General features: G+C 42.6%; 1 protein-coding gene across 6 annotated transcripts; it reads left to right on the forward strand.

The window, feature by feature from the left end:
* The first annotated feature begins 71 nt into the window (after window positions 1–71).
* On the forward strand, window positions 72–23,248 carry nfat5b (nuclear factor of activated T cells 5b). 6 transcript variants are annotated; one of them, XM_057024577.1, is made up of 14 exons: window positions 72–413; window positions 7,502–7,577; window positions 10,416–10,541; window positions 12,030–12,624; window positions 13,179–13,365; window positions 13,499–13,689; window positions 13,776–13,948; window positions 15,363–15,497; window positions 15,575–15,627; window positions 16,839–16,971; window positions 17,243–17,347; window positions 17,496–17,596; window positions 17,971–19,804; window positions 19,926–23,248. In XM_057024577.1, the coding sequence occupies exons 3-14, from the start codon at window positions 10,484–10,486 to the stop codon at window positions 20,162–20,164; spliced, it is 3,804 nt and encodes a 1,267-aa protein (XP_056880557.1). In that variant the 5' UTR covers window positions 72–413; window positions 7,502–7,577; window positions 10,416–10,483; the 3' UTR covers window positions 20,165–23,248. The 6 variants fall into 6 exon arrangements, with proteins under 6 accessions (XP_056880557.1, XP_056880569.1, XP_056880553.1 ...); XM_057024589.1 differs by lacking the exon at window positions 7,502–7,577 and adding an exon at window positions 11,505–11,567; XM_057024573.1 differs by lacking the exon at window positions 7,502–7,577.
* The last annotated feature ends 36 nt before the right edge of the window (window positions 23,249–23,284 follow it).

The raw sequence follows: 23,284 nt of genomic DNA on the forward strand, positions 1-23,284 counted from the left end.
ATGTGCCCTACGGATGGACTACATTCGGTTTCAAAGATAAAAACGCTAAAAACGAAAGGAGAATTTAAAGCGCAACCGAGACGCGAGCAGTCGTGTTGCGTCATCGGCGTGGGCGTGGCCGCTCCGCGGCTCGAGCCGTCTGCCGACAACAAACACGCGCCGTGGGCGGGTAGAGGGGGGAGTAGCAGCCAGCCGAGGGAGCGTGGACACGGTGACCCAGCGGGAGAAGCAGGCTCGCCACTCCAACTGCTGCTCTTCTACCACAAAGAACGCAACAACTTCCAAAAAGTCACGTTGAGCGTGAAAGAAGGCGTCCGGTTTCTCAGATAGAGGGACTGCGATGCCCTCTGACTTTATATCCTTTCCCGGCGTGGACCACGACCTGAATTTCCCCACATCTCTGTACTCCGAAGGTGAGCTTTCTACTGTCTCTCGTTCGTGTTTGCGTTGCTGTTGCGGCGAGTGCGTTCACTTTGCGGGGCTCTTCCCTGTCACTTCTCCAGCTCAGCCCCTGTCACGTGTCTGAGCCGAAGAGGCGTTCATGACCGACGAGGCTGCTCCAAACGTCACCACTTTGTTTCCCGGATCAGCTCCAACCTGGTTAAACATTTTTTGGGGCTTTTAAAGCCGTAAAGCTGAACCCAGCAGCAGCTGCACTCGCACCGGTCAGACCAGTTCCTTTCTCTCGGGCAGTGTGGTCCGTTGCATGCGGGTTTATTTATATATACACCCCCTCATAAAGAAGCCATCGTATATACACCACTGACCCTGAGAGGGGATCCTGAATACAGAATGTGTCCTTTTTAGAGAGAGAAGTACACATACATGTATAATTAAAGGGGATCAAGGGCCTTTGCCCCTCTAAGGTATTCCCAAAAGTAGTAAAAGGCCTATTAAAATGCATTTTTTTGGTAGATAGAGGGATGGTCACACATGGAGAACCTTTTACTCCCATTAAACTGCAGTCCTGAAAGGCCAACTACCCTAAATGTCTCCTGGATAACTGCTGTCTCAAGGTTGCCCCCCCCCTGCATGAGGCATCAGTTTTCATCAGAAGCGCGTCAGCTGTCAGAGAAATCGTGATCCTTTGACAATGTTTTGTTTTGTCTGGAATCTTGTGGCTGCACCATGACAGTGAAATAGCAATGTTAGCTTTGACGGCAGCGTCAGCTGTCCTGCAGCTAAGGTGTCCTAGGAAAACTAGCGGTTGTTAAGCGTGGACAGAGATTAAGTTGTTGGAAGTCAGATTTCTCCCAAAGGTTTAGACTTTGGTGGATCAATCTGGAGGCCTGATCTCTTTGCAATTTGTAGAGCTGTAAAGCACAAAGGTGTGACAGAAAAAGGAGCAATACAAAGTGAGATGTACTGGTTTCATTTTTAAACAAGCTTTGTCTGCTTATGTTCAATACTTGTTTAAATACTTACCTTCAATACGACCAAGTTGGTGCTAGTTAACTAGACGGTTTCTCTTTTATGCACTAGGGAAACGGTGATCTTTGTATTGGTCAAATGGTCATTTTAATGGATTACTGCTAAACTACTTTTTGGCATATATGCACAGTAATTTGGCCCAGCTTATTTCGCATTTAAATAATTGTGCTTTACAGAAATTATGTTGGCAATTAAATTTTGTGCTGACATGGCTTCTTCACTTTAACATGTTTACGTTGTAGATGTAAAAAAATATTTGTACCATCATTCTTATTTGCATTCTGGAAGCTGGCATTAAAGGTGAGTGGAACAGCAATGGAGAGATCTTTTTTAAACCACCAAAATAATTTGCTGGTGCGTCTTTATGAGAAAAACCAAGAGCAGCCACTTCAAAAGGTTTAACAGAAGTTTGAGCCCTGATTGGAAGACCCGGTGGAGTATCAGATCATCACACCTACACGTGCCAAAGCGCCTGTGGTCACTCCAAACTATGCTAAAATCAAGAGAAAAATATAATTTTATTCCCTGAGATTTTATATGTGTGTGTGTGTATATCTTGGTTTTTTAAAAAAAAAACTAAAGTACAATGTGAAATACATATTTTTAGCATGTGGACGGCCCGGGAAATACGGAGGAAATGTAGGGCATGGTAACAATAGCTCTCGGGACAGGAATGCATGTCAATGACTGAGTTAACGGACATCATAAAACTCATTTCCCATCAAAGGTAAGAATGTTCCCATAAGTTCTGTCAGACCAGGTTGACAATTGCTAGACCACAAATCTTAACATAGGTCTGTTTTTTTGTATTGACACCACCAAAGCTGGGACAATCATTAACTCCCTGGTTGCTTGGTGTGTAAACCCGGGCTTAAATAGCACTCTATTAATATTGACTCTGCTGTGTTAAGCAAACTTAGCGGCATGCGCTTAAAATACTTGATTGCCTTGAAAGCTTGTTGATATCTGACGATGAAAGGAAAAAATAGTGGCAAAATACCCGAGGGAGGTGAAATGTATTTAAAGTTCATAAATTCTGCCACCAGGATTAGAGCCTTTATTTAAATTCGAGGCAGAAAATTGAACTTTGGCGTTATCGTCCGATGACCCAGCTGCCTTGTGACGTTGAGATCATTTTAATTGTTTAATGTTTTATAGGCAAGAACATTTTATGTGCTCATCCAGTGTTTTGCAGCTGTCAAATAAGTCACAAGTGTGTAGTAAATACCTGTGGAGGTGATATCTTGACCTTGGCCCGATTAGTCTTCTTACTGAGGTTTGAGGATTGTTAATGTTTAATGGGAGAGATTCAAAGGAAGATAAAGAGGTGCGAGTAATTTGTGACATTGCATTTGTTTTGGTCACAACAGTGTGACGTTACCGGTTAAGAGATTCCTTTTTTTTCTTTTTTAGCTTTTAGTAAAAGTTATTTTGAGGATCCATTATCATATATTGTTATGGGCAGCTAACATATGAGCCACAACTTTTAAAAAAATAAGTTATAGACATAGGCATTATACACAGGTGTTGAGACTGATTTACCTGGTTGTGTACCATTATTTTCCAGAAGTAACATGACTGGAAAATGGTCATTTCCTGTGTGGTGGTTTTGTTTGTACTATTGTACAATTGAATAGATATTTATGATGTACTTAGAAGTTATCAGCAAAACCATAAAACCTCTATAACTGTGGTGCCGCATTTGCTTTGATTTTTTTTATTTTAAATCATTAAGACATGTTTATGACAAGCATTTCTTTCCCTTCCTTAGTATTATGGGCTTCCTTGAAAGATGCACAGCTGTCTGTTGTTGGTGCCGTCGCTATAATAGTTGATTGTACTCACCTTTTCCACTTGATCACTAAATGACGTGTGTCTGCCCCGAAAATATGAATTTTCAGATTTAGAGACTTTATTGTGGACACAGAGGGGCTTCTCCAGCCCACGGCTGCTAATACGCCTTCGCTTCTAATCATCTTGTAGAAGAATTTTCGCACTCTTCCACGAAAAACTCCCAGCACCTGTGAGATCTAACAGCCACTTCTTGTTTTTGGGCTCAGACAGAGCGAGATGATTCTGACGTAAGACATTAAATACTGAGTGTGTTACGTCTTGGCTGGCGGGAGTCTTTCCACTGGCAGGAGTCAAACAGCAGTTGACTGGAGGCCATTTGCTCTATTATAGATATAGATGGCGCTGCAATTAAACCTGTTTAAAAATGTTCAATGTTCCTGTAAAACTGAAAATTGAAAATGAATTGATAAAAGGTCTGCCTCTACAAACTGTGAAGGGCAAAAAAAACCTGAATCACATCCACCTGCTCATGGTAACACATCACAAATACCGTTCAGGAATGAACAGAGCAACATGACAAAATGCCCAAGGCAACTTCCCAAATCCCATTCCAACCGGGCATTCATGGTATGCAACGCTACCATGGCCCGAGCGGAGCCGCCCCTCCCAAACCCCACAAGACCAGAATGATCCACTGCCAAGGTCCCAGTGCCAGATATCACGGGACCACTTCAGAGGTGCCCTTCTCGTGGCCTGCTTCATCAAAGCTGAATGCATGAGAGAGACCAAAGTAGGTGGTTTTGATGTTGTGTACATTCTGTTCCAGCATTTGGCCCATTACATTAGTCACTTGTCTCCATAGGATGTCTGGAATACTTGACATCCGAACTTGTGCCACAATGAAAACTGCATTGAAAGGAGAGAATCCCCCCACCGTGGCTTTATGGACCGGTGCAGCTTTACCAGGGAAGGACCCTGCACTGCTCGTTCACTCCGCAACTTGTTATTAAATAAAAAGACAGCCCATAGTAACAGTCGCCAAGGCCGCCACCTTCACAAAATCCAATACACCAGTCTTGCATCACAGCCATTCATGGGCCATCTTATTATTTGCAATTTTATTTGGAAATTTACCAGAATGCTGTAGATTTAACATTCCAGCTTGATTAAATGTTGGAATTTTTATATCCTAAACTTTACAGTAAAATTGAAAAGGATTGAAATGTGTACTTTAATTCTTCTAACCCACATTGCTTCACTCAGTTGCAGGGATTTTGTGTCTCTTGCTCATCTTATGCTTCAAATAGGTCATTACTGGGTGTTTACAACCTTGCTTTTCATTTGGTGCCCCCCCCCACCATTTCCCCCCTCAGTTTTCCTTTGAAATGACTGTTTTTGTAATTACATTGACGCACTGGATGAAAGTTAACGGTTGCTCTTCCTGTCATTTTTGTTTGCGTGACCACAGCCATTCCCTAACCTAAACCACATGTTTATTATTGTAACCGTGGCAACAGCGCTGCCCCACGTTGTGTAATGTCTGACTTCAGCCACCATTTCACCTGGATTCTACCTTGGATTTGAGGACTTTGTCATTCTGCTATTAAGGCAAACTGCCGTGTCGTCTGTTGAATATGTGACGTCAAGACACACAGTCCCACCAATGAGGCATCTCAATATCCGGTGTTTTGATTTCTTTTTTCTGAGTCATATGCAGCTTCCTTTCAGGCTGACAGGGTTTGAGGGAACAGGAGCGCTGGACAGCAGTCCTCCCTGTGCATCCTGCAATTGTTGGATATCTTTATCACTGTTTTTATTGAAGTGGCATTGAACAGTTGAAAAAAAGAAAAACGAGCCATTAGGGATAAATTGTGCTATTCTACTTGAGGACAAACATTCGAATGGTCCTCTATTCTTCAACGATCTCATCTACGATCTGGTGTTTAATGTCCCTGACCTTCCAGACCTGTCCCCACATTTACATCCTGGCTAAAAGAACATTATATTTGTAAGACGGTCATCATACACACCTATCAAGAAACTTGATCTACACCTATGGGACCTATGGATCACACGGGACATTTTTAATCAAGAGCTAGAGCTGGATATAGTTTATGTTGTTCAGAGGCTTGTGCAGGTCATGTTCTTTTGGAAAACTTTACACAATTAGTTTCTGGCACTGTTCTTAATTCCTGAATACTTTATTGTGCTTTTCACGTTGTGTAAAGTTGCCCTTTCCAACTTACCAACAAAGGTTGTGTTCACTCTTTGTCCACACACACAGCGTAGTCTCCTACCTCAAGACAAGTCCAGACAAGTGGAGATGAAGTACTAAAGTCCGTCATTTAATAGTGGTATATATAAAAGATTGTTGATTCTTCGTGCCTTTTTTCTTTCCTGCTGTGTTGTTGCAAACGTGAAAGTTAGAAGTTTTAAGCCGGTTCTCTGTGTGATCAATGGCAACAGCTTTAATGTGGGTGCTGTTCTGCTTTCTAGTCGCCACACCTTTATGTACTGTTGGGCAAGACAGAAGGTTTTAAAGGGGATGCCATCAGCAGAATTTATAATGTATGTACTACAATGTCTCAGCAAGTCTGACGCTGCCCCGGCAGATGTTGACGTGGCCTCTTCATGCCTCGGACATACATTCATACATCGGCATCCAGGAGTGATCGTTTCGTAGGGTTTGTTGCCGCCACTGAGGAGTCTGTGCCTGTGAACAAAATAATTCAAAAAGTTATGAATGGGTTTTAATGAAATTTTCAGGGAATGTTGATGATGGGATAGGTAACAAATGAGTCAATTCTGGTGATGTTACAGGTTCTGGAGGGACTTTAAACTTTGTTCGTCAAAAGATCAAAGACAAGGGGTTCTACTATGTTATGTAACCTGTTATATAACCTCGTATTACTGCTGCCTCTATATGCTTTTGCTTTACTATACAATATTAGAAGATGCTATGCTAGACTACAGGTGTAATGTTTACAAAGGGCGTTATGAGGTATACTGTACATTACTGCACAACATTTGCATTTTTTGATTAGACTATTTTCTTAAGCACCGACCAAAGGGTTTAAAAACCTTTAGCAACATTCCCTGTATTACTGTGAGTCATATTGTCATTGCAGTGCTTAACACTGTTATCATTTTTGCGTGTTTAACTGATATCATGAAGAGCTTAATCGGATAGCACTGTGCTACTTGTTTAGCAGGCAAAACCAAACTGTGGATCATAAAATCACAAAGTTTGAGGTAATAATACATGCATTGAACTTGCAGTGTGGTGATGTCACAGTGTTTACTATGCGCAAATGCTTTTACTGTGCGCGGTTCCATCTACGGGCCTGTGTAAACTGTGCATGTGTAGGGTCCTAACAAGGACGTCTCTTTCACAGCCGCGCAGTCGTAATTTTGGATCCCACAACTTAATCATTCAAATTTATGGCTTAGACATCAACGTAAGAGTATGGTATGATTTAAGGTCATTTCTAATGTTGGGAAGTTAGGAATCTGGGATTACTACCTAGTACTGCCTGGTCTTTTGGTGTAGTTTAGAACCTAAGTATTAAGTTAAGCATATGTTTGAAGAGTTTAGTCCATCTTTGGTATATAGGTGTGTGTGTATGTGCATGTGCGTGTGTGTGTGTGTGTGCGCTTGCATGCACGTGTGTTGTCTCTCTGTAAATAGTTTGAATTCCACTGCTTTCTGAAGTTGAGCTTTCCTGTCGGCGTCAGTATCCGTCTCATCGGTCTGATTCCGGTAAACAACGCAGCATCGCTGGACAAAGGGTGTTTATTTTATTTTTTTTTACCAGTCTGTCTGTTTTTCTCACAGAAACACTGTCTCCATTGCACTGCTGCGACTCTAAACTATGTGGTTTGGCCTTACGGGAGCCTCGTTGGGCTGTTTTGTAAAGTCAGGATGGTGGCGGTGGTTTGTTGAAGTTACATAAACTGTTGCCTGGAGGTCTTTGCTGAACACCTCAGGATTAGCTGGACTAACAGAGCTACACAGCACAAACTCCCCCAGTAACTAGGATGTGAACCAAGAGACTCAGCCCAGTCTGCATTCTGGTTGACCTTCACACCTGGGCATCAACAGTGGGGCTTTGGACGCCTTTAATCTCTAACTATGTTTTAGAAGGTCACAGCAGAAAGCCTGGGTCAGATACCTGAAAGTTAATGGCTCTTCCTTAATGGAATTCTATAACTAATGTTCAAACACATATTCCACATACAGTATTATATAAGTTTTTTAATCTATCTTTTCCTTTAGATTAGAAATCAACATCATGAGAAAAGCTAGTCTGCTCGTCTGAAGTTTTCAGTTACTGAGGAAATGACTTAAAAAGGTCAGTATGAGAGTAAAGTGTTGTTTCATGTGTCACTCAGAGACTAAAAATCCCTTTGTCCCTCCATCCTGTTTCATGGGGGCTCAAAGAAAATGCACATGGAGTCACTTGTTGTATTCCTGGATGCAGCAACATAGCAAATACGTTAGTAATCCCACTCCAGCAACTATTGTGCAATCGTCTGCAGAGTGATTACTGAAAGACTATTCTTTCAACATATTTGAGTCATCGGGTGTGTGGTAATATTGGGCTGACCCCTCAGGCCAACGAAAGTTGTCTGGCAATTATTCAGCTAGTTGAAGCTTTTGTTTTGTAGAAATGTAGGTCAAATTTATAGGTTACCTTGAAAGGTAGTAAGCATTCCACATATATACTAAATAAAGACTGCCTTTTGATGTGAGCCTTCTTTATCTATATGCTAAAGTACTTAACTCAAAGCAATTGGACTTTGGGCCTGACTAATATCCAGGAATTATTATAATATTGTCAGTTTTGCTCATATTTTGACTTTGGAGCAGCTGAACTTGGATTTTTGAAACAGATTTAACAGGGGGAAATATCAGCTTTGCATTAAGTAATCATGGTTTATGAACTATTCGTCTTATCATTTTGTAGAAGCCGCAATGTGGCGACGACCCTCACAAAATAATATCCTGCGCTGTGGTGGGGGTTTGTTTCTCCTGTATCATTTTGCCATCTCATAAGAGATGCAAAAGCTCTAAAGGCTTTTTCTGCCCCGATCTGCGTTACTATGGAGTTTCTGGCAGCCTTCATGTAGGCTTGGCTGTAAACATTTCAGGGTTGTTGTACATGGTTTGCTGCAGGTGCCGCCCACTTTGGTGTTTTGCTTTCCTCCATCATGACTTGAACTAATGTCCAAATGTTCTGTCAAGGTGAGTTAAGCCCACATTTAATTACTTCTGTCAGTCAGGGCTATGGAGCCTGGGGGGGGGGAATTGAACATTAGCAGGTTGCTGTTGCTTCATTTCTGCTGAACAGGATTCCATATGACAACACTACTAACCTGTTGAGCAAGTAAAATGTCGGAAGCCTTCTGCGAATGCGGTAAACACGGCTGAGAGTGAGAAATTTGGAGGACCTCCCCCCGAAAAGCCACACCCCAGGTGCCTGGACTGGTGAGGGTGAGCAGCAGAAATGTAACAGAAATGAATGAAAGTGTAAGTCCTTCCATTCACATGGTGAGTATTTACTTTTTTCACTTTTAGGCTGGACTTTCACTTGAGTGCAGCATATGGTGAGAATACGAAAATCAAAAAAAACAACACTTCGCACATTTCCAAAAGCAGCTCAGGCCTTCGGTTCGCTCGTGACAAGAATCTAAATTGGTGAATGAGTTAATGAAGCGAGCCACACATTCAGCTGCCATTTACACAACTGTAAGGACAGTATCAACTAATGTGACCTGTTTTAGATGCGTTCATACTGACAAACTCATACAGAGAATGAAAGGTTTTCCCCAGTGTTGTGCATGAAATGAATCCAAACATGCTGTGCAAGTTGGGTTATTCCCCTACAAAGAAGGCAGCACCTTTTTTGGCTTTTTAGAAAAAAAGAACCTTGTGAAAGGGGGACAGTGTTTTGTCACACGGTAAATAAAAAAAACCATCTGTCTGCTCAAAAATATATGGCAAAATAAGAACTTTTGTTCACTAAAACCCTGAGTGTGTGGAAAACCCTTTCAAACAGGCTAGCCACTGATTCAAAGCTGCTGCTCTGAGAGAAGAGTACATATTTTCTGTCTGTGTGGTTGGCAATCTGTTTACTGGAAGGGTTGCTCAGTCGGAGCACATGTTGCTGCATGTGCATTCAGGAAGCAAGTCCCAAGAAGACCTAGTCTAAGAGAGGAGAAAGTGTTTTTGTGGAGGCGGAGGGGAGGTATTTGTGTGCATGTGCATGCATGTGTGTCTCTGATTTTTCTGGAGGACTTAGCAAATATCCAGCAAAACCACACTAGAGCCCTGTGTGTATGTGTGGCCAGTGGGACCTGCGTATGCCTGTAGTGCATCCAGGTTTAAGCTCCCTTTCTGGGAACCGGCATTCCCAGCTCTTCTAAAGCGAGGGGTAAGGGACTGGAGGGCTTTTGGAAATGAAGAGGCATGGGCTGGTTTCGGTATGTCAAAGGTTTGTCTATTGTGCGCTGTGAGTGGTAACAATGGGAGGGTTAAGTATCTGATATACACCCTGAACCCCGGGACTCAGCTGCAAGTAATTAAAGCTGGCAGTTGGCAGAGAAGGGAGTGAAACAACTGTAAAGGCTGCTGTAAGTTCAAACCATAATATTTTGATGATGAATCGGGCTGCAAGTAAAAGTGTTGTCGTGCTGTTGACCCAGGGCTTTCTCTCCTCCCCACGGCCCCAAGGGAGGCACCGGTACCTGTTAGTAAAGAGATCTGCCATGTTTGTTATGTTGTATGAATCTGTTTCACATCATTTAAAGATGCAGGCGCGCACGCACGCACGCACGCACGCACGCACGCACACACACACGCACACACAGAGCAGAAACAGTTTTATCTGTGACAGGATGGATGCAAACTTTGTTTTTCTCATCCTCATTTTCTCCTGTTGTCATGCCCTGCCTCAAGTATGTGGCACAGTTGCCAAAGAGGTGTGATGTAACATTGCTGTAAAAACCACATGTGATTAGAACACATCGTAAACAATTGCAGAAATGCCATTTCCACCAACATACAATAACAAGCATTTGTGCTGTGGAGCATCTGTTGGCTTCCATTTTCTTTGTACTGTTCTAACAACGGCCGACGACCTAATCGAACCCGTCACCACTCTCATTGTCTCTCCTGCATCCCTCAACAGAATCGGCGTATGATCTTCTTCCTCCCGAGCTACAGTTACCTTTCTCCGTTCAGCAGGACCTGAAAATCATGAGTCAAAAAAGCGGCGGAGAGGCGGGACCTCCCCCATCAGCTGTGCTGGCACCAGGTGCGATGTTGCTCCTCTAATGTTAATTTCTTCACAGGGCGCCTGTGACATACGCTGTGTTCCTCTCAGCACAAAACACCCAAGACTAATATCCTGAACCCTTTGGACAGCAGCAAAAGGAGGAAAATCATGAAGTCTGTCCTCCTTTTCGCAACTATATGCAATCGTGTCTCGCAGCGACGTACCGGGAAATTAGATACGGGATATTTACTTTTCATAAAATAGGCTATTAAATGGAATAAATGTATGATCCATACGAAAGGCAATATTGATTAAAGACTCAGATACAATAAGATTCAGGAGGGATAAAAGTGATTTTTCACAAGCTTTTAAGGTGGGCGCATTCACAGGAGAACCAAGCATCATGAATCAAGACACTCTTTGATACCATTTAAGGCTTTTCTCTCCTTATTTAAAAAATGATGCTTTTGAGGACAATTTTTTGGGGGATTGAACTCTCAACTTCCCGATTGTTTCATTTCAGTAGAGCCAAAACAGGGTCAGAGTTTTAATAAAACATGCAGTTGGCTTGTCTAGTTTTCTGTTGCTTCCAAAGATGGTGTGTAGGATGTAACATAACACTTGTCAACTTGTGTTAATGTTTGTATTTGAGCTGTGATCACATATGCCTGCAAGTTTTGATACGTCTTCAAGCTGATATCGTCTCACTTTCCCCACCCCAACGGCTTTTTCCCCCTGTCTGTGTTGCAAACTGATTCGCCAAACAATTCAGAATGACGACGACAGCAGTCTAATTCTTTTTTCTCCAATCTGCAACTTCAGGTTTCCCTTCTCTTCACCGAGACCATTTTAAAGATTTGATTGCGTTTTTAAATGCAGTGAGTCGGCATGCCGGAGCAGCAACCTCCAAACAAAACAGCCTGTGTTATTATTTAAGAATCTGAATTCAGTTTTACTGTTCAGCTCTTATTGCTCACCCGCTGTCTCATTCTTATATTCCAGGAAGTTCCCTCTGAATCAGGGAGTGTCTGCATATAAAATGGTCTGCAGTTCTCTGCTTCATAGGTCAGAAGCTTGTTTATTTTGTTTCTGTGGCTAAGTATAGTCCTGACAAAATGAACGTTTTCACGAAAGCAAAACCAAAAAAACAACAACCCAAAAGCTAATAATTGGCATGCATCAAACTTTAAGCCTACCCCCTTTCGAGGACCCTCCTCCACGGTAGCTTGTAGCTCAACATAAACACCGTCTTGAAATAATGGTAAACCTATTCAAGTGTTCAAGTCACATTTTTAATGTTACACATATTACGCATATTCATACTTTGTAGAAGTACTGCTAGAATATCAGTAATGCAGACACACAGGCAAATCATATCCAATGAAAGGATGGACATTTCAGTGGGCAGATGGAGATGACTGAAAAAAAAAAAAAACCATATTGAACAAATTTTGCTGCTTAATTGGGACTGCTAGCCGATATTTGGTTGGGTTCTTTCCATTTACCGTGTAATTATTTGCACTGTAGATGCCATGACCATGGAAGGCTCCCGCAATGCTTTTTCCACCTCCTCCAGCTCCGTCGCTCATTCCAGTGACCAAGTTCAAGGCAGCAATGTTGAGCCCGAGGAGGGCAGGGGCAGCAGAGCTGTACCAGAGGTCGTCCCGGCAGAAGGTGGAAACGGTAATGGTGGCGCCAACTGCAGGTCCGGCGGCGAACTGATAGCAGGAAGGGGCGCCGTGTCCCAAGAGACACAGCCGCATCACCAGATGACCCCGTCGAAGCGCCGCACCGTGTTGAACATCTCTCCGCCGCCGCTGGACCTGCTTGATGACAGCAGGATGTCCTGCCAGGATGAAACGTCCCTGGATTCAGAGCAGAGTAACAGCATATGGATGGAGGACTCTCGCTCCAACTTCAGCATCATGAGCACCAGTATGTACAACGACAACACAGAAGTGCCACGGAAGTCTCGCAAACGAACCCCTCGGCAGAGGCCCGGTCCAAAGTCTGTGCCTGCAGGAGAGGCCAGCATGGATGTGTTTGATGCCGACAGCGCCAAAGGTCCCCACTTTGTTCTGTCCCAGCTGGGACCAGATAGCAAGACTGGACCGAAAGGAAGGTTTGTAGAACATTTTAAAGCAAACTCTGAGTAAAATAGCATATAGCAAATAGCATTTTATTGCCATTATACAGCGTGTTTCTGAGCCTTTCCCACATCAGTAATCATGATGTAAAGGACCTGCTGGATAATCTCATACAGCACTCGTCCTGACTGTCAGAATAGGTAAGATTAGGAAAGGACACATCACACAACAGATGGAAATCATCAACAAGCTCGCTCTGTTCCAAATTTCCCACCGCGCTTTGACTGAAGAACAGCGGTCAGTTCACAGGGAGGGAGGGGCAGGATACTGAAATACAAACAGTGGTCAGCCACAGTGAATCACAGAGCCTCTCTCAAAGACCTAGTATAAGCAGTGCTGATTAAATAAACAGATAACTCTGGACATTTTAAGAGCTGGAGATCTAATATGCTTGGTTGGTTGAGTTCTAGTTGGTTAACTCGTTAACTGCGCTGCTCAGACCGTTGCAAATGAAAGTTTTCTGTTAAAGCAACTTTAACATCAGTGAATTATGGCTGCGTCCATCCAACATTAGTGATCTTTGTTTCAGCTCGGATGACCCTCAGAGAAACAAGCAGAAAGGAGGGACTCTTATGATGCAGTTCCCACAGAAGAGTGAGGGGAAGGAGCTAAAGATCCTTGTCCAGCCTGAGACTCAGCACCGAGCTCGCTATCTTACCGAAGGCAGCAGAGGGTCAGTGAAAGACTGTACTCAGCAGAGCTTCCCTACTGTAAAGGTGACTGCAAACCTCTGACACAGCCGTTTAAGTCTGTCGAAGCAAGAATCCAAGTCAGATTGTGGTATTGATTTACAAGTTCCTTGTCAACTTTCTCATGTGGGCTTAAACATATGTTTTCAACCTTACACAGCTGGAGGGGCTGAATGAGCCGGTGGTCCTGCAGGTGTTTGTTGCCAATGATGCAGGGCGCGTGAAGCCTCATGGGTTTTACCAAGCTTGCAGGGTGACCGGCCGCAACACTACGGCCTGCAAAGAGGTGGACATTGATGGCACAACCGTCATCGAGGTGTCCCTGGAGCCCAGCACTAACATGACACTGGCGTATGTTCATTTTCTGGCATTAGATTTAGGTCATTTTGGTCCTAAAGTGTGTGTTGAAAATGTGTTCCGTCACTGTGTGTCTGCAGGGTGGATTGTGTTGGCATCTTAAAGCTCCGTAATGCTGATGTCGAGGCCCGCATCGGTGTTGCTGGGTCAAAGAAGAAGAGCACGCGCGCTCGCCTGGTGTTCCGGGTCAACATTCCCCGTTCAGATGGCTCTTTTCTGACGCTACAGACTCCCTCATCTCCAATCCTATGCAGTAAGTGTTTGCATAGGTTGTGGCATTTTTTACTGATTTGAGGTTTAAATTCAAATACTCCCAATATTAACACCCCATCTGTTATTGTAGTTGAAGTCAACCCACTGGCATCGTTTGAGTTCCACAATCAAACACTAAAGATCCCTTCGGGATCAGAAGTTTAAATATGGGGTGGGTTTGGTTTTATGAAAGCCTTAAAATTATTGGAAAGTTTCAACATGAGGCTGCAGTGAGAGAACGACAACAAAACCATTTCTGGGTCCTGTTATTTAAGCAGAGCCAGCAAACAATCCAGGGAAATAACTTTCCACAAAAACGTAATCCCCTTTGGCATTTGTGTGCATGTGTACTGGAAAGGTATTGTGAACCATCTTAGAGGACAAGAAGAATAATGTGCTATGCTGAGTGTTTGTTTGACAACCAGAGACACGGGCAAGTAGATTCCATCTATCTATCATGAGATTCCATCTATCTATCATGAGATTCCATCTATCTATCATGAAATTCCATCTATCTATCATAAGATTCCATCTATCTATCATAAGATTCCTCATTGATTATTTAACAGTGACAGTCTCGGCGAACCTCTACGCCGCTTTTACCTCCACTTTCTCTTGTTTATGTCAGGACCTAAAGTGATTTCTGTTGTCATTGGTGCTCGAGCATTTGTACATGTCATCCTTCCTGCTGCAGATTACCTGGTGCTGGTGTCAGTCCGTGTCAACATATGGAAGGCCAGGGGACGCGTGCTTTACTGATGCAGCCCTAATGGCTTTGATATACAGCTCATCAACCTACAGTGAAGCATCACAGATGTGTTACAAGAAATTTGGGGCATGAAGAAGTAGTCATGGGTTTTAAACAGTACCAGAATGATTAGGAAGGAGACTCAATGCTTTCCAAGCGTATTATGTATGACTGATCTTGTAACAACCAAAAGAATGACGCAAACAAGTCATGTACAAAAATATTTTGCAATACGGTGAATGGGGAAATAACGAGCACCAAGAGAAGCATCTGTAGTTTAAAATGAGATGACAATGATGAAGCAGTGACACAGGTTGTAGTCAACGTCAGTTTTGATTAAAAAATTTTTTTTAAAAAATGGGTTGGGTAATTCACCCGTTTATTTCGTAAGATTTCCAATCGCAGAACATTTTTCAAGAGACCACATTTTGTCCTTAAAAAATCAAATTATTTGTTCCTTTATGATTAAGCTAAAAAAAAGCTTTGTGTAACAACCAAGAATTATTTTTACCAAATGTTTGAACATCATTTTATTTTGAACTAATCCTTGTTTATTTGTATGATGAATATAAAATGACATTTAAATGGGTGAACTTTATAGGTACTATTAACAAGATATTCTTAAAAAAGATCCCTCCTTACATTTCGACATCTTGTCTCTTGACAGCTCAGCCTGCTGGCATCCCTGAAATCCTGAAGAAGTCATTACACAGTTGTTCCGTTAGAGGAGGAGAGGAAGTTTTCATTATCGGCAAAAACTTTCTGAAGGACACCAAAGTCATATTCCAAGAGAATGTTGCAGGTGAGACTCATTTCTGTCACTTGGGATGATTTTTTATATATTTTTTTGCAGTAATCATCCTACTTATTTTGTTCCAGATGAGAAATCATGGAAAGCAGAAGCTGAAATTGACATGGAGCTGTTTCACCAGGTAGATCGTTGAGTTGTTTTTATTTACCCCCATAACACAGTTCCTCAGTATATAGAAGCAGGTAATTTAGATTTGTGTGGGGCTTTAGATGTAATCACCTAAGACGGTTGTTTGTTCGAAGGTCTGAGTAGACTCATTGTGTTCTGACCTAAATACAATTGCTCTCAAATGCCAATGCGTGTGTGTCTCAACAGTCCAGGTTAAACATTTGTGAACAAAATGCTCAGAAGTAGATTGGATTGATAAACCTCTATCCAATAGAAATGGGCCATATGTCCTTGTTTTATTACTTCTTAAATCAAGATTTGCAAGCAAACTCACTTGGATGTTGGCAAGCTGATCTCCGTAATTGAATTGCTAATAATTGGCATTCAATCTGTTCCCCATCTGGTTTTAACTAAGCAGACCAATGTCTTCCATCAGATAATCACCACAGATTAATGTCGCTGTTGGCAAGAACTTGTCCAACCCTGACTGATGCAGTAGCTGTTTTTTATTCTCAAACAGCCACGTTGGAAGATGGATGCTGCGGTAATGGGAAAGAGGTTTTCAAAAGGTCAAATTATTGGCAAGAGGTAGTTAAACCACTCTGGAGATTGATGAAGACACTAACGTTTGGGTTAAGAGTAATCAAGGAATGATGGCGATAAACCATTATTGCAGACGAAGACACGTGATGCAGCTATGTTTCATTGAAAGGCTAACGAGAGAAAAAAAACGGTATATTTTCACTCTGCTGGAAACGAAAGGGTTCATGTGATCTGATGAGACCAGATTTGACCTCTTCTTGAATGGAGGTAAGGAGCGAGGGTAAAGAGTTATAACCCGCGCCCTCTGCTCTGACACTCAAAGTGACCCGATTTTTCCATCAATAGAGCATATTTTTCTCTTCACAGTGCCAGAAATCAGCTCGTTGGCATGCGAAAGTGACAAGAGAAATTATTTTCACTCTGGCCATGAGTTCATTTCAGTTCAGACTCTAACCTGAATTACACCAAACTCTAAATCTTCTGTCATGAGTCTAAGATCTTGGAGAGAAACTCATTACTATACAGAGCTGTTATAAGAGTCCAGTATATGGCCACAGTGTGCGTGGTGCATTTAAAGCTCCACTGAGTCCAGACCTTACTGATTGATTAATTAAAATTTTATTTTATTGTCATTGTGGTATTTACTATATTTCCTTTCTTTTTAAAAAAAAACGAAACAAGAATCACTTGATAGTGAAGGTTCCTCCGTACCACAACCAGGCCACCACCTCCTCAGTGTGTGTGGGCATTTATGTGGTCACAAATGCTGGAAGATCCCATGAGATTCAGCCTTTCACGTACACTCCAGAATCAGGTTTGTTATTGCATTTGTTATATGCCCGTGTTTTTCAACCAATACAATGTAACTTGTCAGTGATTTAAGATGGAAATTAGAGATGCATTACATTGTTTTACAGATACAGTTCAGTATGATCACTGCATGTTTCCTTCAAAAACACAAAAAATGCTGCTTACAAGGTTCATAGCATCAAATTAAAATAAAAAACCTTGACTATTTTTTACTATCCGCAGCAGCCTGCAGCCTTGTTATTCATTCAATACACTTCTTTTGTTGTCTCGTCTAGGCAAAAACCTGTTGCCGATTGCTTTTGCAGCCAAAAACGATGTTCCTGTGAAGAAGGAGATGCTCTCCCCAGTGAAGACTTGTTCATTTGATGAACAGATTAAAGGTTAATTTCCCCCTTATTTCACCATTATTAAAAGTGTGTTGACTCACACAGAAAATTCTGTTTGTTACAGTCAGTTGAGCACAGAGCAGCACTGTTATTAATCAGTAAATTTAACATTGGACACATTTGTTGCCTTTCCTTTCTCTAGTTCTTGATGATGCATTGATGCCTCCAGTGTTGCCTTTGGTGAAGAGAGAAGACATCACTCCAATGGAGGTCACCAGCAACCTCCAATCGAGTATATTTAAGGTGATATTTTGATTTTAAACCTCCAGTAAAATGCTTAATAGTAACAATCTTTAGGTGTAGAAGAAGTCATCTGATATCACAACTGAGTAGGTGTTTAATAGGGTTTATTTTGGTTCAGTCTTACATTTAAAAATGAATACATGCCTCAAAATTTTCATACATTTTGAGGCCATATTTTCTGAAAAAAGCACCCTTGTGACCTGGCATCCTGTAGCAGAGGATTAACCACCTTGCTTTGCAGCATGCTGAGCTACTTTAAAACTAAAGTCGAACAAAGGCAAATTGCCAAGGGGAATGAGTAAAGACTGACTAGATCCCCACCTGGTAGATAAGGTGAAGGTAGAGAATTGCTGAATCCTCTTTTTTGCGTCCAGCAGACAGGTGATCTGTGTCCAGACCAGCAGAAGACAGACTTGACTGCAGCTCATCTAAATAATAATAGATCCTTCCCCAGCAACCTGACTCAGGCTGCAGGAGATGCTGACAAGAACCAAGCTTCTGTTTTTACCCACACTGAGCCCTTAAGCACTGTGCAGAAGCAGGACATTTCAGCCACCACCTCCTTCTCTGTAGCTGCTGATCCTCTGCTCCAGCAAGGCTCACAGCAGTTCCTCCTGGAGCCCAGAGAGGGCCTTGGGCAGGACAGAACCAGCGGTAGTTCTGGAGTTGTGGGGAGGCTTTGTGGTGAACCTGCGTCACAGCAGCAGCAAATCCCACTGTTCCCCTCTGATGAGGTTGCCCAGCTTGAAGAGGCAGTGCGGCATCTTAAGGCCAAAGGTTTCTGCAACTTGGCACTTCAGTCTGACGACTCAATGGCAAAACACCAGCAACAGATACAAAAGCAACAAATTCAGCAGCAGCAGCTTCATCAGCAGCAGCAGCAGCAGCAGCAGCAGGTTTTGGAGAATCTACAGTTGTTCCAGTCACAGATTCAGATGCAGTGTGGCATGTTTCAGGATGCCTCCCAGAGCAAAACCCCAGAACAGCAAGGCTCAACGCAAGGAGTGGTGCCAAACCAGGGCAGTCTGTTCCAACAGGCTCAGCAGCAGCAACAACAGCAGCAGCAGCAGCAGCAGCAGCAGCAACAACAGCAGCAGCGAGCAGCTCTTTTCCAACAAGCAACCGACATCCTTTCTATTCAGACCAACTACCTTCAGCAGACAGCCTCACACCCTTCGCCACCTATGTTCCACAATCCCAGTCCTTTACCTGAGTCCCAGGATCCCCAAGGTTTGTTCCAGAAAGCTTCCCAGGAGCAGGTCCAGGCTGCTCTCTTTCAAAACACCATGACTGTCCTACAGTCACCAGACCAGCAGCCATCACCCCCTGGAATTTTCCTCCCTCAGACATCCCTGCCTTCACAGCTCACATCCAGTACTGCTCAACAACAACAACAACAGCAGCAGCAGCAACAACAGCAGCAGCAACAACAGCAACAGCAGCAGCAGCAGCAGCAGCAGCAGCTGGCTTTTCTGGGTGCCCTGCAAACATCTGCCCCTGAACCACAGTCAGTATTTTCAACCCAATCCCAACTCCCCATCCAACAGAGAAGTCCCATGGACCAACAGCAGCCCTCTCAGCCCCAACTCCACTCTCAGTCACCCCAGCAAACATCTCTGTTCCCAAGCATCTCCCCGCATCCTTCAGCAAACACGCTTTTGCCGAGCCAGCAGCAGCCACAACAGGCCGGCCTGCTGTTCTGCAACAGTCCCCTTCCTCCCCCAGACCAGACCTCCAACCTGCTGTTCAGTAGTCCGGTCCAGATGCCTCCGTTGACGAGCAGCAATCGTATAGCCCAGGATACCCCAGACCCCTCTCTGCTCTTTTCCCAAGCCAGTATGGTACCAGTAACCCGGCAAGATCGCTCCGAGCCTATGGCCATAGGTAACCCTTCTGCTCCGCAGCAGCAAGTGATGTTTCAGGAACAACAGCCGATGCAGCTGGGCGGTGGCTCCAACGGCCAACAGGACCAGCCAGTGGGGCTCTTCATGCCGCAGTCCAACATGGCTTCACTGCCGGGCGGGCTGACTCAGGAGCTCACCCAGTCGCACTTGTTCGCATCTCAGAACGGTGTGACGAACCTCCAGACCACCACCTCCTCTCCTGTCCAGCAGCCAGGGCCGCTGTTTCAGACCGCCGTCAGTGGGAGCATCAGTCAGCCGAGCCAGTCTCAGCCATCTGGCCTGTTCCTCTTTGGAATTCAGGATGGTGAGGACAGAAACTGCAAGATAACACATTAAAAGTCAGCCGCACACTAATGACATCTGCATAACTTATTTAATCTGCTTCTACTGCTTGTAACTTTGTGACCTCTCCTCCATCTTTGCAGAATGCAGCCAAATGATGAGCTCTGCTGGAAACACGCTCTCGGATCAGATTATAGCCATCAGCCAGTCTGGACAGAACCAAAGGGAAAGCGAGGCGCACATTCAGTCTTTGCTCAGCCAGTCGCTGTCTCAGTCCGGGTCTTTGCAGAACAACATGGGTGCCTGTCAGAACATGGGGAAGACTGATGATCTGCTGGTGGGCCTGCAAGGGACTGGAAGCAGTGTAACACGTTCATACTAGTTTTCAACACAAGTTACTTTAGTTTTCTCTTTATTTGCAGATGCTCTTTAATGTAACTCTAAAATAGGGAGACACTTTGGAATACTTTCAAAATACTTTGTGAATAAGACAGTGAAATAGCCTTAGATCGTGAATTTAAGTCCAACTCTTTATTACCTACTGATCTACAGTATGATTAAGTTGACAATTTGGAACTATTTTGTTTTCCTGTTTGTTCTCCAGAATCACATTAGAAGTATATACATAATTGTGAGGGTGAAGTGGACCAATAACATCCATGCATCCATCTTGAAAGTTAGTAGCTAATGTGTAGCATCTGTTGGCCAGTTTGGAGGGATGTAGTGATTCGCTTCCCATATCATCTATGGTTTCGTGGAGGTTTTGTCAGACTGGTATTTATGAACGTGGACGTGGAAGATAGATTTAAAAATGTAGGGAGAATGTTTAAGATGAAAGTTGGCAAAGTAGAATAAACACAGAGACTAATAGTAATGTTGATAAAATGCTGCCTATTTTAACAAACTTTGATTTAGAAGTAAGCTTGCACCCATTAATATACATAAATGAACTCTGTCTGTAAAACAGCCTCTAACTTTTGGAAGCATCATACAGAATATGTTTGAGGAAGCTATTTGAAATAGTCCTGACTTGACTACAACTGTAGTTCAGGGAACAGCCGTGCGCTAAAGAATTTCATTTTAATGTTGCCATCTCTAAAACAGTGTACGTTTGCATGTTCATTTAGCAAAATTTAGTCATTTAGAAAAGCTCCAATTTGCTACTTGTTTTTTGCCGCCGCCTCCTCGTTTACCCTTGAAAATATCGAATGACCAACTTATCTTGTTTATTCCACGTTTGCATGCTGGCATCTGAGAAGACAGACACAAGCCATCATCCATAGTTTTCTAGTGCAGTTAGTTACTGATAAAAAAAAAGAAAGCATTTTATAGATTAATGGACTAGATGTGGGGATCCAGCTCTGAATGTCAGCAACAGACCTGGACAAACAAGGAAAATCTGCATTTCATCAGTTTTGTTATTCACTTTATACAGTTTCATTAGACATCTAGTTTTAAATATACAGTACATGTATTTACAGTAGCAAGATTAGATTGCAATTTATAGTTTATTATTCTTTTGTCTTTTACGTTGGATCCTTGTTTTAATGTCCCTTTGGTGCCAACTTTGTGCGTCGGGCACGCACAACCTGGAATAGTGTTCCAGAGAGCCTTTTACCCGTTCTTTGTGTGTCCGTTGAAGAGAAACAGCGTTTTGGCAACTACAACTGGTCCATTTGGATTCTCTCCTGGTGAATGTATTTACACACCCAGTCGCGTCTGTTGGGGGTGTCCTGACCAAAGTTTGATTAGGATCTTGAATCGTGGCATCGTTTCGGGTGAAGATCGTCTCCTGGTCCGGCGGTTGGTGCGCAGGTTGTCCTGTCGCCAAAGTTCTTCTGTTGTATTGTTGTCAGTGTCAAGGGGCTGGTCTCTCTGAAGATGATGGAATGTACTCAGTTTTGTGCTGTGATTGTTGTCGTATTTCTTGTTATTTACAGGTTCTTGGAATCACGCAGACGGTTACATTTTATAGACCTCCGAACAGAAACCAGCTCTTGTTTTACAGTGGAGATTAAATTAATATTGTGATCTTTGGAGCCAATCATGAAGGAAAGCAAAGAATGATCTGTGATTGGCTTTCTTAAACTTGTGAAATAGGAAAATAGGACAGTATTTATGACTTTAATTGTTTGTTTAACAAACTTTTTGGAAAGATTTTCTTTTTACCAGTGTAGTACCTGCACCCTTTTCCGAGAGGCCTATCTACCGGTAATTTATTTTTGTGTTGGTTCTCAATCAAAATTGCTTCCCGTTAATCAAAGTGGTTATGAGATGTTTTAGGTGTGCAGGCAGCAGCCTCACCAGGGCCTCTTACGTCTGCTGTCCACAGCTTGTTTTTATTTATTTTATTTTATTTTATTTTTTTTAAATTCCTGCGCACAGTTACTGTTTTGTGATTCCAATTTAAACCTTAATTCTTGTACTTGGAATGTCCAGAGCTGTTCAAAATGGCACCAAACTGTTTGAGGACCAACACCTTTCAGTATTTTTCTGGCAAAGCCCCGAATGCAGAATGTCCTTTTATACACACACTGGCGAGGTAATTGCTTTTACTGAAATTCCAGGCTCCTCATTTTTGTATTTAAATGCAGAGATCGGTAATATATGTGTGACTGTTGAACAGGAGGATTGTTAATAAAAATCTCTCATTTTCTTTTAAACACTACAGACTCTTGACTGTTTTGAATTCATTGAATGCAACAGTTACTTTGACACCAAGAAGGTGACAGGAATAGTTTCCTCAGATATTGCTTCACTCACAACTACAAGTGCCTTGATATTGTAGCAGCAAACATGCAGAAGATGTTTTATCATGGCTGCTTCTTTAACGCTGCGCTGGTCCAGTGACGAGTAGTTCTCAAGTTTAAGTAGGTGTACTTTAAATACTCAGTTTGTCTGTTGTTTGAGTCCTATCATGCATGTTACTTTGTTTTTTTTTTTGTACTGGAGTACCTTTGCATTTACCCAACATTGATGCAGGCAACCTCTCTGTGAAACTACTATGCAGCAAATATACTGTAAGTGGAGATCTGCAAGGTTTTTTTAATTGATATTTTAAAAAGAAACGAAAAAACTTTCCCAATTAGAAAATGTAGTTGCAGTTTAATATGCAAATAGCCGCCACTGCTTTGCTTTATCCAGTCTTGCAATTCATCAGACATTGATTCCAAATCCAGCGTATTGTTATTCTACAGTAATGTGTGTGTTGTTTTTTTTACGCAGACCAGTACATAACAAAATATATACAGTGTATATAAAAAAAATGTTCCAACCTTTATACACAATGTGTAAGTCTTGAAAAATCTACTTTAAACTTTTTTTTTCCACCTGAACACACATGACCCGCGTGATTTTTTTTTTTTCTTACCATGTGAACAACTGGCTTTTGTTGGAATGGTTTTATTAACTGTCTGCTGAGTTTTATGTAAATGTGCTGTAAGTGTAATAAACATGTAAACAGTCATGGTAAAGTCTCTGTGGGTTTTATTTTTCTCTTTTT

Source organism: Takifugu flavidus, chromosome 2 (genome assembly GCF_003711565.1).
Source record: "Takifugu flavidus isolate HTHZ2018 chromosome 2, ASM371156v2, whole genome shotgun sequence".
NCBI lineage: Eukaryota > Metazoa > Chordata > Actinopteri > Tetraodontiformes > Tetraodontidae > Takifugu > Takifugu flavidus.

What these genes read in the sequence shown, in the direction of transcription:
- nfat5b (XM_057024573.1), top strand. Translation starts at nt 341, where the DNA reads ATGCCCTCTGACTTTATATCCTTTCCCGGCGTGGACCACGACCTGAAT. An exon ending in CACATCTCTGTACTCCGAAG is followed by an intron (nt 414 to 10,415) that starts GTGAGCTTTCTA and finishes ATCCCTCAACAG; the next exon opens with AATCGGCGTATGATCTTCTT. An exon ending in CTCATCTCCAATCCTATGCA is followed by an intron (nt 13,949 to 15,362) that starts GTAAGTGTTTGC and finishes GTCTCTTGACAG; the next exon opens with CTCAGCCTGCTGGCATCCCT.